This window comes from Entelurus aequoreus, linkage group LG03 (genome assembly GCF_033978785.1).
Source record: "Entelurus aequoreus isolate RoL-2023_Sb linkage group LG03, RoL_Eaeq_v1.1, whole genome shotgun sequence".
NCBI classification, from domain to species: domain Eukaryota; kingdom Metazoa; phylum Chordata; class Actinopteri; order Syngnathiformes; family Syngnathidae; genus Entelurus; species Entelurus aequoreus.
In genome coordinates, this window is record NC_084733.1 from 10,688,346 (window position 1) to 10,705,166 (window position 16,821).

At 38.8% G+C, this 16,821-nt stretch overlaps 1 protein-coding gene across 1 annotated transcript; it reads left to right on the plus strand.

The window, feature by feature from the left end:
* The first annotated feature begins 592 nt into the window (after positions 1-592).
* Positions 593-14,155, plus strand: LOC133646119 (zinc finger protein 568-like). The gene is made up of 3 exons (XM_062041160.1): positions 593-1,036; positions 3,260-3,469; positions 12,848-14,155. Exons 1-3 carry the CDS (start codon positions 913-915, stop codon positions 13,942-13,944), a joined length of 1,431 nt encoding a protein of 476 aa, XP_061897144.1. The 5' UTR covers positions 593-912; the 3' UTR covers positions 13,945-14,155.
* The last annotated feature ends 2,666 nt before the right edge of the window (positions 14,156-16,821 follow it).

Below are 16,821 nucleotides of genomic sequence, written 5' to 3' on the forward strand. Positions count from 1 at the left end.
CAACCCTTGACGTCACGCGCATACGTCAGCATAAAAAAACTTTTTCAACCGGAAGTGTGGCGGGAAATTTAAAATGTCACTTTATAAGTTAACCCGGCCGTATTGGCATGTGTTGCAATGTTAAGATTTCATCATTGATATATAAACTATCAGACTGCGTGGTCGGTAGTAGTGGCTTTCAGTAGGCCTTTAATTTGCCCAGGTCTGGGTTAGTGCCTCTGCCTCACAATACGAAGGTCCTGGGTTCGATCCTGCGCGCGGGATCTTTCTGTGTGGAGTTTGCATGTTCTCCCCGTGACTGCGTGGGTTCCATCCGGGTACTCCGGCTTCCTCCCACCCCCAAAGACATGCACCTGGGGATAGGTTGATTGGCAACACTAAATTGGCCCTAGTGTGTGAATGTTGTCTGTCTATCTGTGTTGGCCCTGCGATGAGGTGGCGATTTGTCCAGGGTGTACCCCGCCTTCCGCCCGAATGCAGCTGGGATAGGCTCCAGCACCCCCCGTGACCCAAAAATGGATGGATGGATTGACTTTAATGCACAGTCGGTCCACACTCCATATCAGAAGGTGGCGGTAATGCACACTATAACGCCATTAAACCAAAGAAGAAGAAAAAAAAAAAGCCTGTCGGAGAAAGAAAAAAACAAAATGGCGTTCGACGGAGAGGAGTTGTGTTCCTTATAGTTCTGTGTTCTTAATCCTTGCCCACATGTGCGAATACATGTCATTTTATAGAGTTACCGTTTGTTTGTATCCGGCTACATTAGTCTGAGCAAATATTGCCGCTTCTTGCTAGCTTAGCTTGCTGCTTAGCTTAGCATGTTAGCTGCTAACAAAGAGACGCGGAAGTGATCAACACGTCGCTAAGCGGAGATCAAGTTCGAGTGTAAAGTGTTGTGATTGTGTGAAAATGTGCGAAAGAACGAAAGCAGAGTATGAAGACAAACTTTCTCCAACAAAAGTGGAGAAGGAGCGACAACATGAACCACTGGAAGATGTTATCAAGCAACATGAAGTTGTGTCACGCAGAACAGGTTTGTTTACTTCTTACTCTCACATGTTTACTAACTTTATATTTGATTATTAACGTCACTTCTTAGTTTTGTTATATTGTTCATGCAAACGGGACAGTTTCAGACACACTTTTTATGCGAGGTGGATGTTCCTCTCAGTTTGTAACAATATGTACAGATAAATATATTGCACGTTTGCATATGCATCCACGTTTATGGATGTATGTTATATTGTCTTTATATTCCAGCCAGTTAATCCATTTTTGGGGGGAATTGAGGGGATTATTTTGATGCGTTCAAGAGTTTTACGGCCTGAGGGAAGAAGCTGTTACAGAACCTGGAGGTTCTGCTACGGAGGCTGCGGAACCTCTTTCTAGAGTCCAGCAGTGAAAACAGTCCTTGGTGTGGGTGGGAGGGGGAGTCTGCAGATTTTCTGAGCCCTGGTCAGGCAGCGGCTTTTTGCGATCTCCTGGATAGGAGGAAGAGGAGTCCTGAGATGGGTAGGTTGTGAGTTCAAACCCCAGCCGAGTCATACCAAAGACTATACAAATGGGAGCCATTACCTCCCTGCTTGGCACTCAGCATCAAGGGTTGGAATTGGGGGTTAAATCACCAAAATGATTCCCGGGCGCGGTTACTGCTGCTGCTCACTGCTCCCCTCACCTCCCAGGGGGTGAACAAGGGGATGGGGTGAATGCAGAGGACAAATTTCACTATGACTATCATTGGTACTTTAACTTAACTTAATTATCTTTTCCGCCATCCTCACCACTCTCTACAGAGACTTCCAGTCTGAGGCACTGCAGGCTCCAGTCAAGACAGAGATGCAGTTGGTCAGTAGGCTCTCTATAGTGCCTCTGTAGAATGTGTTGAGAATGGGGGGTGGGTGGTCTTTTCATCCAGCGTAAAAAGTGCATGCGCTGCTGAGCTCTTTTTACAAGAGCTCCGGTGTGTAGGGACCAGGTCATATCGTCAGTTATCTGCACCTCCAGGAACTTGGTGCTGCTTACCATCTCCACTGTTTTGCCGTTGATGAAGAGTGGAGTGTGGTTGGACTAATGCTTCCTGTAGTCAAACATAGTCTCCTTGGTCTTGGTCGACGTTCAGGACCAGGTTGTTGGTTCTGCACCAGTCAACCAGATGTTTCACTTCCTCCCTGTAGTCCATGTCGTTGTTGTCACGGATGAGGCCCACATTGTAATCCATACAAGTCATAGTTTCATGGCTAATTTCACTTCCTGATTATGACCCAAATGCTTTAATGAGTGAAATTAAACATGTATTGTCACTCCATATTTCAATAACCTAAGTAGTCAACACTTGATTTAATAAAATATCACAAAGGTGACTGACTTTCCTTCCGCCTGTTGTAGATGGTCTCTAAGTGAATGTGGGAGCTGTGCTCTAAAGATAAATTGTTATTGGATATACTCTATAAAAACATCAAATAAATAGTAAAATATGTCCGGCCTAGAGATCGGTCGGTTGTGAGTTCAAACCCCGGCCGAGTCATACCAAAGACTATAAAAATGGTAGCCATGACCTCCCTGCTTGGCACTCAGCATCAAGGGTTGGAATTGGGGGTTAAATAATCAAAAATGATTCCCGGGCACAGCCACCGCTGCTGCTCACTGCTCCCCTCACCTCCCAGGGGGTGATCAAGGGTGATGGGTCAAATGCAGAGAATAATTTTGTGTGTGTGTGTGTGACAATCATTGGTGCTTTAACTTTAACTTTAAAATGTGTTCTAGGTCTAGCCACCAAAATCATTTTAAAAAAGGGCAGAAAAGTATTTAAAACTATGACCAAAAATAGTAGGTTTATAAATGTGTTTAAGTAGTTTTGGGATGAAAATATATCTTTTAATGTGCATGGTATTTTGGTAATGGTTAGGACTATACCGTCACAAGTTTAAGGTCAGGGAAAAGTCCTATGTATAATTGGCCAACATGTATACAGAACAAATGGTTACATCGGATGTTTATAAAGTTCTGATGTGACTTTTAAGAATGTTGGCTTGTACCGAAGGGTTTTCAATTCACCCCTTCAAAAAAAATTCTAAACACATTTGTCACTGTACTGCTTTTGAAGGTAATTTTAGTGGCTGGTAGAAAGGAGCTTGGTTTTCACTGGTTGTTTAGCGACATACTTTTAATACAAAACACAAATGATCTTAGTGTGTTAACAGTTTTAGTAAAAAAAATATTTTCTATTCTCCCTTAACCCTATTTATTTACCCAACAGACGCCCAGCAGCCTCCCCACTTTAAAGAGGATGAGGAGGAGTCACAGCCACCCCACTTTGAAGAAGAAGAAGAGGAACTCTGGATTGCGCAAGAGTGTCTTCTTGGGCAGGAGGCTGATCTCACCAAGTTTCCACTGACTGTTGTCTCTGTGAAGACTGAAGACCATGAAGAGAAACCACCTGAGTCTTCACGGCTTCATCACAGTTCAAGTAAGCAGAACATCCACATATCACCTAATACAATGTTTGTAACTCATGTTCATCCAGAGTCTTACATTCTCTCTCAGGGTGGAGATATACTTGCTTTTTAGCAAGACCATCTCCATAAAGTACGATTTCTGAAGCATCAAAAATGCAACTACTTGGTTGTAACCATGCGACCTCCCTTACCGTACATGGTTAGCAGACATTCAATATGGCTACTGTTTATTTAACTTTAGCAGCGCAAATGTCAGCGTATTTTAACGGGTTAGCGGTAAAGAAGTCAGAAATAATTTTTTTAAAAAACCATCTAAATGTGAAGAAATATTTTTCACAAGATTTTAAAGTTTAACATGACTAAAGGGAACTTTGAGTACCTTGAAGGTAGAAAGCGCTATACAAGTATAACCCATTATAACTTTTCAAACTAGCTGGTTGACCATATTTCCTTCTACACTCACAAGGAGTACAGGTCCAAAAGTTTGGTATACTTCCAGGTTAGTACTATATGGGGTTGCACTATTTAATCGGATTTAAATCATAATTTGAAAAGTGAATTATGATGATGTTAAGAAGAGAAAATCATTCAAATGAACATTCCTTTTTATTAGAGATGTCCGATAATATCGGCCGATAAATGCTTTAAAATGGAATATCGGAAATTATCGGTTTCAAAAAGTAAAATTAATGACTTTTTTTAAAACGCCGCGGTACGGAGTGGTACACGGACGTAGGGAGAAGTACAGAGCGCCAATAAACCTTAATGGCACTGCCTTTGCGTGCCGGCCCAGTCACATGACATCTACGGCTTTTCACTCACACAAGTGAACGTAAGGCATACTTGGTCAACAGCCATACAGGTCACACTGAGGGTAGCCGTATAAACAACTTTAACACTGTTACAAATATGCGCCACACTGTGAACCCACACCAAACAAGAATGACAAACACATTTCGGGAGAACATCCGCACCGTAACACAACATAAACACAACAGAACAAATACCCAGAACCCCTTGCAGCACTAATGCTTCCGGGACGCTACTACATACACCCCCTTACCCCCCCACCCCACCTCAACCTCCTCATGCTCTCTCAGGGAGAGCATGTCCCAAATTCCAAGCTGCTGTTTTGAGGCATGTTAAAAAAAAAGAATGCACTTTGTGACTTCAATAATAAATGTGGCAGTGCCATGTTGGCATTTTTTCCCACAACTTGAGTTGATTTATTTTGGAAAACCTTGTCACATTGTTTAATACATCCAGCGGGGCATCACAACAAAATTAGGCATAATAATGTGTTAATTCCACAACTGTATATATCGGTATCGGTTGATATCGGTATCGGTAATTATGAGTTGGACAATATCGGAATATCGGATATCGGCAAAGAAGCCATTATCGGACATCTCTAGTTTTTATTATGTCTTGTGCCTCCAAGCTAGGCATTTGTTCATTTATTTTGGGCCACTAATAAATGAAAAAATGCGGTTTTGCCAATTCCGGGTTTGGCCACGCTCATTAACCAATCATTATGGAATATGGCTGAAATATTAGCGAAGTTAATTTTTTTGAATTAGAAAAAAATATGCACACTATAATTTCTTATTAAATATTGTCCTGGCTTCACAAAAGGCATATTATTATTTGAATGTTTCCATTTTAATTTGTGACGGTTTTATAGTGTTTCTCAATGATAAAGATAAAACGGGCTTTAAACATGAGCAATATTACCGGTCTGTAAGTTTGTCAAAGTTTTGTTTTGCCTTAAATTGCGAGCATAATTTGAGTTACGAGCATTCTCGCCGCCAGAGGTGGGTAGCGTACCCATAAATTGTACTCAAGAAAGAGTACTTACTTTAGAATAATATGACACAAGTAAAAGTAAAAAGTTGTCATCAAAATAATTACTGAAGTAAGTATTCCGCAAAAAAACTACTTAAGTATTGAGTAACTACCGTATTTTTCGGACTATAAGTCGCAGTTTTTTTCATAGTTTGGCCGGGGGTGCGACTTATACTCAGGAGCGACTTATGTGTGAAATTATTAACACAATACCGTAAAATATCAAATAATATTATTTAGTTCATTCACATAAGAGACTAGACGTATAAGATTTTATGGGATTTAGCGATTAGGAGTGACAGATTGTTTGGTTAAACGTATAGCATGTTCTATATGTTATAGTTATTTGAATGACTCTTACCATAATATGTTACGTTAACATACCAGGCACGTTCTCAGTTGGTTATTTATGCCTCATATAACGTACACTTATTCAGCCTGTTGTTCACTATTCTTTATTTATTTTAAATTGCCTTTCAAATGTCTATTCTTGGTGTTGGGTTTTATCAAATATACCAAAAAAGTGCGACTTATATATGTTTTTTTCCTTCTTTATTATGCATTTTCGGCCGGTGCGACTTATACTCCGAAAAATACGGTACTAATTTATTTAGTAGCTATTTTTTAATGGTTTTTGGACTACACTTGTAGTTGATGTGTGTGTTAAACATAGAAATTATACACATTTTGTTGCAGCATGTTTTCTCTAGTTGAATTCTTGTAGAGTGAAATGTGAACATTTCTACTGACACAGATGACAGCACATGATATCGCGTGCACCCCAACAAAATATGATTATTATATGTCCTCTTCGGTAAGCTTCAATGTCCTCTCTCAACGCACCCGTTGTGTCATTTAATTCCAAATCTACTTCTATACTTGACGGTAGAGATGTCCAATAATGGCTTTTTTGCCGATATTCCGATATTGTCCAACTCTTAATTACCGATTCCGATATCAACCGATACCGATATATACAGTCGTGGAATTAACACATTATTATGCCTAATTTTGTTGTGATGCCCCGCTGGATGCATTAAACAATGTAACTTTACCATGAATTGATTAACATGGACCCCGACTTAAACAAGTTGAAAAACGTATTCGGGTGTTACCATTTAGTGGTCAATTGTACGGAATATGTACTGTACTGTGCAATCTACTAATACAAGTTTCATTCAATCAATCAAAAACAAGGTTTTCCAAAATAAGAGAACAACTTCAACTCAAGTTATGGAAAAAAGTGCCAACATGGCACTGCCATATTTATTATTGAAGTCACAAAGTGCCTCAAAACAGCAGCTTGGAATTTGGGACATGCTCTCCCTGAGATAATCCTGATACCCACTACAACTATGGGAAATACTATACTTTGACTTTCACAAAGTGCATTATTTTTTATTTTTTTTAAACATGCCTTAAAACAACAGCTACAAAAACAATGAAGGCACACAGCTTCAGTCCAGAGTATACTAGAGCATACTTGCCAACCTTGAGACCTCCGAATTCGGGAGATGGGGTGGGGGGATGAGGTGGGGGTTGGGGGTGGCGGGGTTTGCTGGTAGCGGGGGTGTATATTGTAGCATCCCGGAAGAGTTAGTGCTGCAAGGGGTTCTGGGTATTTGTTCTGATATTGTCCAACTCTAAATTAACGATTCCGATATCAACCGATACCGATATATACAGTCGTGGAATTAACACATTATTATGCCTAATTTTGTTGTGATGCCCCGCTGGATGCATTAAACAATGTAACAAGGTTTTCCAAAATAAATCAACTTAAGTTATGGAAAAAAATGCCAACATGGCACTGCCATATTTATTATTGAAGTCACAAAGTGCATTATTTTTTTTAACATGCCTCAAAACAGCAGCTTGGAATTTGGGACATGCTCTCCCTGAGAGAGCATGAGGAGGTTGAGGTGGGCGGGGTTGGGGGGAGGGGGGTTGAGGTGTAGCAGGGGTGTATATTGTAGCGTCCCGGAAGAGTTAGTGCTGCAAGGGGTTCTGGGTATTTGTTCCGCTGTGTTTATGTTGTGTTACGGTGCGGATGTTCTCCCGAAATGTGTTTGTCATTCTTGTTTGGTGTGGGTTCACAGTGTGGCGCATATTTGTAACAGTGTTAAAGTTGTTTATACGCCCACCCTCAGTGTGACCTGTATGGCTGTTGACCAAGTATGCCTTGCATTCACTTACAGTATGTGTGTGTAAAAGCCGCATATATTATGTGTCTGCAGTGTTTCCCATAAACTGCCAAGATACCTGTGGCGGTGGGGGCGTGACCATGGGCGTGGTCGCCATGACATCATCGAGTAATTTGCATAATTTACTACAATGATATGATTTTCTCTAAAAAGGCTCAAAAAATGTATACTTACTAATTAATAATAACAGTTTTGTTTTAAACGTCCATCCATCCATCCATTTTACAATATAATTACAACACTTTATGTACATATTTATATACAGATTTGAACAATAAGTTATTCACTGAAATATATTTATTAATTTTGGTTCTTACAAAAAATATATCTTATAAAATATAAAAGCTAAAATGTCTCTTAAAGCTCTGCCCCTTTAATTAGTGCATACTAAATCATTTAACTTTAGCCTACTACTACAACCATATTATTTACCAGCAACATAAAGTGAAACAGAGGCAGAGGTGTCCTGCCACAGTCAGTAACAAATAAACAGAAAACAGTAGTGGTCAAATACAAATAAGGCAACATCAGAAGTATCCTACACTTGTCTTTTGTAAAGTAAATCTGAACAGTCTATATGGGCATCTACATCAACTATATGATTTGCCTGAGAAGCTGGACAGGCCAAAAAAAAAACCAAAAAGTTTTTTTTAATTTTTTTATTTGTGGCGGACGTAATTCTTTCGTGGCGGGCCGACACAAATAAATGAATGTGTGGGAAACACTGGTCTGTTTGTATGGAGGAAAAGCGGACGTGACGACAGGTTGTAGAGGATGTTAAAGGCAGTGCCTTTAAGGCACGCCCCCAATATTGTTGTCCGGGTGGAAATCGGGAGAAATTCGGGAGAATGGTTGCCCCGGGAGATTTTTGGGAGGGGCACTGAAATTCGTGAGTCTCCCGGGAAAATCGGGAGAGTTGGCAAGTATGCCCTACGTCCGTGTTTTACCGGATATGTACCGCTCCGTACAGCGGCGTTTTAAAAAGTCATTAATTTTACTTTTTGAAACCGATACCGATAATTTCCGATATTACATTTTAAAGCATTTGTCGGCCGATAATATCGGACATCTCTACTTGACGGTGTTCCCAAAGTAGTCGTTTGCTAGTAGATGTCAATTGAATCTTCATGGTTTAGCGTTGTGATTTGTGAAATTTCAAGTGTAATGATGTAGGAGCATGGTCTCAAAATAACTATGCTGTGATAGTCACATGACGACACATTAGAAAGACAAAAGTCAATTTGGACAATACAAGTGGTGAATGTTCAGAAAAAAGGAATTTTTTTTTTCAAAGGGAATTTGAACCTCCATAATTGGGATAAGTCCAGCTCCCTCACCACTGAAGCAAACAACATAGCTGAGTTTAAAAGAAAACCTCCCTTATAATACATTATTCAACATAGGGAACATAAGAGTAACATGTGAGGATCATCCCAGTTTGTTGCATAGATGCTAACTAAAACATGAGTCTTGCACGGCCTCTGTGACACCACAACAGACCGACCAGGTGAGTCACTTATGACATTTTGCTCTGAAACTTATGGTAACATTGCACAGGCCTCGAATTTTAACTTTTTAAGGTCAAGGCAAGTGTTGCCTTAAAGGAGGGCTCACATTTTAGGGCACAAAGGCAAACATTATTTTCTTTCCAGGCAGGGGCTCCAAAGCATGCATGCATACATGTACAGTTTTTTAAAATTCATTATTAATATAAACTTGTCAGCTTTTTGTCATGTCATGATGCCTTTATCTCTATTTTTATCTTTTGATAGAGGGAAGTATTTTTTAACTTTTGTACATGTAGATGATGTATCAGGACAGATTCATTAAGAGTTTGAGCAGAAATATGCTGTATAGGAATTAACTACACACAATTAAATGTTTACTTTTTGATATCAAAATATAACACAAAGCAGTTTGGCTAAGGAAGATAAAGTCTAATAAACAAGCTTTGTTCTTCTTGTGGGTCAGTACAACAGTTTGGCCAACAACAACAAAAAAGACAGGAGTGACAGCGTGTTTCCACACCTCATTAACTATGTCACAGCAGCTGATGGACGCTGTATTGTCAAAATGAAAGCAACATCATATAGTTTTTCTCCTTCGCTGTATACTTTTAGTATGGGGACAAGTGTCTCCAATATTGTCCACACTGGTCTCCATCCAAACACATCAGTGCGCTCTTAAAGACATGGCGGGAAGCGAGGGAATATGACTGTAGCGTCCCAGGAGAGTTGGTGCTGCAAGGAATTCTGGGAGTGTGTTCTGTTGTGTTGCGGTGCAAATTTTCTCCCGAAATGTGTTTGTCATTGTTGTTTAGTGTGGTCTCTTTATATGGCACATGTTTATGACAGTGTTGGCGTTGTTTATACGGCCACCCTTAGTGTGACATGTAGGTCTGTTGACTAAGTATACTCCGAAGGTGTACCCTTGGAGCAAGAATATTGGTGATAGTACGCCATGTTTAATATGTTAGGCTATCATAGTGCGCATGTGTCTGATTTCGAGATGTCTAAAATGAACTAATAATTATAGGGTTTCAGTCAATCAATCAATCAATGTTTATTTATATAGCCCTAAATCACAAGTGTCTCAAAGGGCTGCACAAGCCACAACGACATCCTCGGCTCGGATCTCACATCAGGGCAAGGAAAAACTCAACCCAATGGGACAATGAGAAACCTTGGTGAGGACTGCAGATGTGGGGACCCCCCGCCCCCTAGGGCGACCGGTGCAATGGACGTCGAGTGGATCTAGCATAATATTGTGAGAGTCCAGTCCATAGTGGATCTAACATAATAGTGAGAGTCCAGTCCATAGTGTGGCAAGTGTCTTCAATATTGTCCACACCTGTCTCCATCTAAACACATCAGTGCGCTCTTAAACACACGGCGGGAAGCGAGGGAAAATGACTGTAGCGTCCCGGGAGAGTTGGTGCTGCAAGGAATTCTGGGAGTGTGTTCTGTTTTGTTTATGTTGTGTTGCGGTGCAAATATTCTCCCGAAATGTGTTTGTCATTGTTGTTTAGTGTAGTCTCACTATATGGCACATATTTATGACAGTGTTGGCATTGTTTGTACGGCTACCCTTAGTGTGACATGTAGGTCTGTTGACTAAGTATACTCCGAGGGTGTACCATTGGAGCAAGATTAATGGTGATAGTATGCCATGTTTAGGTTATCATAGTGCGCATGTGTCTGATTTCGAGTTGTCTAAAATGAACTAATAATTATAGGGTTTTAGTAATTTATGAAGGAGACGGTCTTACTAACTGTCAGAATAATTGTATCTAAGTTATCACAAAACTGTGTTGCCATGAGTTCCCGGCGAGAGGACAAAAGCTGTCTTTGATCCTACCAAGCAAAAGGCTTGTAAAACTCCACTGTGTAGGATGGGAAGCGACATGAAGGTGTAGGTTTCTTTGATGTATTGTAATCCACAGGAAGATTTTGTCTTGACCCGAGATCTACAAAGCGGAGAGGAAGCAGGACCTGCCCCCCCCTCCAGGCACCTTTTCTTTGAACTGTTTTGTGACCAAAGGCAGCGGCTGTTTACGACCCCCTTCCTTTAGAAACAGCTGTTGCCATGCAATCAGGGAAAGTCCAAATAAAAGAGGAGGCGTACAATCTTTTGTCAGAGCGTGGTGGGACACTGTGCAAGGGTACAGGTCTACACGTTTCTCCTCATTGAGCCACATTGAATTCTGTCTCTGTTTAATTCCTTGCTTCTTGTCTGTTTAGTAGATCATCAGTGTTTGAACCTGGCACTAACCGTCTGGAATTTTATGCTATTTATCATTATGCCGTCGACCATTATATCCCTTCATTAGCAAGTAAAAAGTCCAGGGGGGTCAAGGCAAGTTGTTGCCGCAAATGTTGGTAAATATTTTAGGGCAGGGGTCACCAACGCGGTGTCCGCGGGCACCAGGTAGCCCGTAAGGACCAGATGAGTAACCCGCTGGCCTGTTCTAAAAATAGCTCAAATAGCAGCACTTACCAGTGAGCTGCCTCTATTTTTTAAATGTTATTTATTTACTAGCAAGCTGGTCTCGCTTTGCCCGACATTTTTAATTCTAAGAGAGACAAAACTGAAATAGAATTTGAAAATCCAAGAAAATATTTTAAAGACTTGGTCTTCACTTGTTTAAATAAATTCATTATTTTTTTTACTTTGCTTCTTATAACTTTCAGAAAGACAATTTTAGAGAAAAAAATACAACCTTAAAAATTATTTTAAGATTTTTAAACACATATACCTTTTTACCTTTTAAATTCCTTCCTCTTCTTTCCTGACAATTTAAATCAATGTTCAAGTACATTTTTTTTTTTATTGTAAAGAATAATAAATAAAATTTAATTTAATTCTTCATTTTAGCTTCTGTTTTTTCGACGAAGAATATTTGTGAAATATTTCTTCAAACTTATTATGATTAAAATTTTAAAAAATTATTCTGGCAAATCTAGAAAATCTGTAGAATCAAATTTAAATCTTATTTTAAAGTCTTTTGAATTTCTTTTAAAATTTTTGTTCTGGAAAATCTAGAAGAAATAATGATTTGTCTTTGTTAGAAATATAGCTTGGTCCAATTTGTTATATATTCTAACAAAGTGCAGATTGGATTTTAACCTATTTAAAACATGTCATCAAAATTCTAAAATTAATCTTAATCAGGAAAAATTACTAATGATGTGCCATAAATTATTTTTTTAATTTTTTCAAAAAGATTCCAATTAGCTAGTTTTTCTCTTCTTTTTTTCGGTTGAATTTTGAATTTTAAAGAGTCGAAATTGAAGATAAACTATGTTTCAAAATGTAATTGTCATTTTTTTCGTGTTTTCTCCTCTTTTAAAGCGTTCAATTAAGTGTAAATATCATTAATTATTAATAATAACATAGAGTTAAAGGTAAATTGAGCAAATTGGCTATTTCTGGCAATTTATTTAAGTGCGTATCAAACTGGTAGCCCTTCGCATTAATCAGTACCCAAGAAGTAGCTCTTGGTTTCAAAAAGGTTGGTGACCCCTGTTTTAGGGCATTACGGAAAATGCCAGGGTTGCCGTGGTTAAATTCGAGCCCTGATTGCAGCAGAACACACGAGGCAAGCATCTTACCCGCTCGTCATTAAAAGCAAGTTTGTGTCCCACCTAATAAGCAACCTGCTGTTCAGCATGAAGACAATTGAACAACTTCCTAAGTTTGGAGTCCTGAACCCACAACAGCCAATACATGTAATTTACTTTAAAAAAAAGATCTGTACATTGCTTTTGAAACATCAGCTCGTTAATACAAACTTGTGAAACCAATGATCATATTTAACAATAATTCTTGTTTGTCCTGCAGACATCCAGCAGCTGGTTGGTCGTCAAGAAGAATGTCCCCCTCAGTTGATGGAAGGGAGCTCCCCTTTGAAGCACATTAAAGAGGAAGAGGAGGAACTGTGGATCACTCAGGAGGAAGAGTGTCTTCTAGGGCAGAAGGAGGCTGATCTCACCAAGTTTCCACTGACTGTTGTCTCTGTGAAGACTGAAGACCAGGAAGACAAACCACCTGAGTCCTCACAGCTTCATCACGGCCCAAGTGAGGAGATCAGAGTCGTGGAAGCTTCCAGCAGCAGCTCACCACGACACGTGACAGCAGAAACTGATGGAGACCACTGTGGTGGATCCCAAGCAGACCAGTTCTTAGCTCCACTGTCAGATGGTGACGACACGACGTCACACCATAATGTAAATATGGAATCCCACATGAGAACGCACACAGAAGAAAAACCTAGTTGCTCACTTTGTGGTAATACATTTTCTCGGAAGTCCACTCTAAAGCATCATATGAATATGCACACAGGAGAAAGACCTTTCAATTGTTCAATTTGTGCAAAAGGTTTCATTAGAAACTGGGATTTGACCCGGCACATGCGGGGACACACGGGGGAAAAGAGTTTCTGTTGTTCGGTTTGCGGTAAAACATTCTCTGACAGTAGTACTATAAAAATGCACATGAGAACGCACACGGGCGAAAAACCCTTTGTCTGTTCGGTTTGTACGGAAGTCTTTTTTCAAAGCTCTCATTTGACTCAACACATGCAGACGCACACGGGAGAAAGACCTTTCAGTTGTTCAGTCTGCGGCAAAAGATTCTCTCACCAACGCAGCATGCAAGCGCACATTCGGTTGCACTCAAGGGAGAAACCCTTCCGTTGTTTAGCTTGCGCAAAAGGCTTTGTTAGAAACATCGATTTGACTCGGCACATGCGGACACACACAGGAGAAAAACATTTCAGTTGTTCAGTTTGCAGTAAAAGATTCTCAAACCAAAATATTTTGCAAATACACATGAGAACGCACACGGGAGAAAAACCTTATAGTTGTTCAATGTGCGGGAAAAAATCCTCTAACAAAGGTAATATACAAAGACACATGAGAACACACACAGGACAATAACTTATCCTTTTTGAATGGACTTCTACACGGTCACTAATGGTCTACTGCAGGGCTTTTCTAAAGTCAGGACTAGACCTTTCTCTCTCTCTCTCTCTCTCTCTCTCTCTCTCTCTCTCTCTCTCTCTCTCTCTCTGTTTCCATATTCTGCTTTTAAAGATACTGGATTTTGCCTGTGGAACACACATTTTGGAATTATTTTACCCTGAATAAAACTCCTACTGAACTCTACCCCGGACCGTTTCCTTTGCTTCATTTTGGATTTTAATTTGGGACTTAGCCTTTCATCAGGACTTCCAGCTCTGGTATTATACAGGTATTTTCCCTCTGAAAAAGCATCAAGCTCCAGCAGCATCGGAAATTTAAGTTTTGGGGACCGAGGGCAATTATTTTCATCCAGACCGAGGACTGGTTCTTCGACTGCACCTGCAACCTGTCAAAAGTCCACGACGGACGTCCAGTTTGCCCCAAAAAGTCAGACATGACAAATTGGCAAATCTACCTCGAAGGGGAAAAGTCTGTGTGACTCCCAAGATGACAAGACTGGTACAGCTTCTCAAAAACAAGCGCTTTAGAAGTGAATTAATTAACTCGTATCATGTTTTGCTTATAGTGAAGATTTGTATCCAGCTCGGAGAAGGCAAACCACCAAGTTTAATTAAATAGTGGTACTTCAGTTTGAGCACATAAGATAAAGCCCCTTAGTTTGATATTTGCACGTGTATTGGATCACTTCTCGTAGGAAAAGAGGCTCTAATTGGGACTTCGGAATGCAAAAGTGATAACCATATCCTTGAGAAAAGACTACCTGTCTAGTTTAACGCCAACATTTGAGTTATGACTTAAATCAGTTGTTTCCCAGACACTTACACATGAACATCTCCTTTTATGGTCAGGATGCGCTCTCCTGACTTAGCACACACACCCAGAGACAGAAAGGAGGAATATAAAAACTGATGGTTCGGCTTCTCCAGTTAGAAGTCCTTCATTTTTTGACCTAGGCTCCTACGGGTACTGCAGACCTGTTTAATGACGCTCGCTTGTAATAAAGCAACTTTTGGTTCAGCATTATTATTCATATCATTATACAAGTAACAAGCTACATGTAGCCAAGTTACGTAGCATGTAGCTTGGCGGTAGCTTCACCACTTTTTGAAATAGTAGCTATTCCTGTAGGTTAGCTACTTTTAGACCCATGTGGCATGGTAGGTTACATCAAAGCTAAAAGCTACAACGAGAGAAAAAGGCTAGAAAGAAATTTGGAGAAAACACAATGACCTGGATAAATGAGAACATCCATACATACGGAGAAAATCCAGGGTTATTGGTTGGTGTCCATATGGTGAGTCACAATTGGCTAAGGTTAGGGCGAAACATGACTGACTGGCCAATCAGAAGCAAGATAAGGCGGGTGATTAAAACCAGGAAGCAAAATCATAACAGTCACGTACTCATGTCACATGACAACAAGGGAGTCGGAGACAGAGGGACGCTTCAAGCTGAGGACTCAAAAAAAAAAAAAAGAAACATACTTGAAAATGGCAGTGGGATTTTCTTCCGCAGATTAGATTTTTCCTTTAGTGATGAAGACCACGCCCAGGAAACCCACAATAATGTGTGTCCTTGGCCATATTTAGACTATTGTATGCGTTTGGATAAAACAAAGCCCAAAATCTTACTTTTTAGTTGTTTACTCTGTAAACCAAAATCATAACTGCTCTCTTCATTGAAGACATGCAACACAAATTCAAGAATACACATTAAGGTGAGTTGAGTTCATGAAAGGTTTTACTGCACATAACCTTTACCAACTGTTCCCAAACAACACACAAGTCAGTTTTTTTTGTCAAGATATAGATGGATGCTGTTTTTTTTTTTTTTTTACTGCAGGCAGAGAAAATTAATAACATAATAAGGGGCCAAAGAAAAAAGGCAAAATACAAATAAATATATACAATGGGGGGTGGACACCCCGAGAGGTAGTTGTAGGGTGTCCCCAGCTAAATGATTATATATATATATATATATATATATATATATATATATATATATATATATATATATATATATATATATATATGGGCCCACATGTATAACATTGAATGGGTGTCTGTAGCTTAATGCATGCCATACTGGGGGTCTCATTCACACACACACACACACATATATATATATATATATACATATATATATATATATATATATATATACATATATATATATATATATATATATATATATATATATATATATATATATATATATATATATATATATATATATATATATATATATAAATAATGTATATATATATATAAAAATATATATATATATATACATATATGTATATATAAATAATGTATATATATATATATATATGCATACATGTATACACATATATATACATATATATATATATATACATTATATACACATATATATATATACATATATATACACATATATATACATATTTATATATACATATGTATACACATATATAAATATATATACGTATATATATATATATACATATATATATACATACATATATATATACACATATATATACACATAAATATATATACATATATACACATATATATATATATACACATTATATATATACATATATACACACATATATATATATACATACATATATATACACATTATGTATATTATCTGAGGTTGTGTCGCGGGGGCAGCAGCCTAAGCAGAGAAGCTCAGACACTACTCTTCCATCCCCCAAAGATTGATGTGAATAATAGACTTTATATAATCAATCATTGTACAGTAATGACACCAAATCAGTGTGCATAAATAAACATTTATATTGCTTTCATGGTGTGGCTGTCACATTATATTTATCGCCATCAT

Bases quoted from the DNA above. Each gene is read 5' to 3' on its own strand.
- LOC133646119 (XM_062041160.1), top strand. From the start codon at position 913: ATGTGCGAAAGAACGAAAGCAGAGTATGAAGACAAACTTTCTCCAACA. The intron at 1,037-3,259 runs GTTTGTTTACTT...TTTACCCAACAG, and splicing joins AGTTGTGTCACGCAGAACAG to ACGCCCAGCAGCCTCCCCAC. The intron at 3,470-12,847 runs GTAAGCAGAACA...TTTGTCCTGCAG, and splicing joins ACGGCTTCATCACAGTTCAA to ACATCCAGCAGCTGGTTGGT.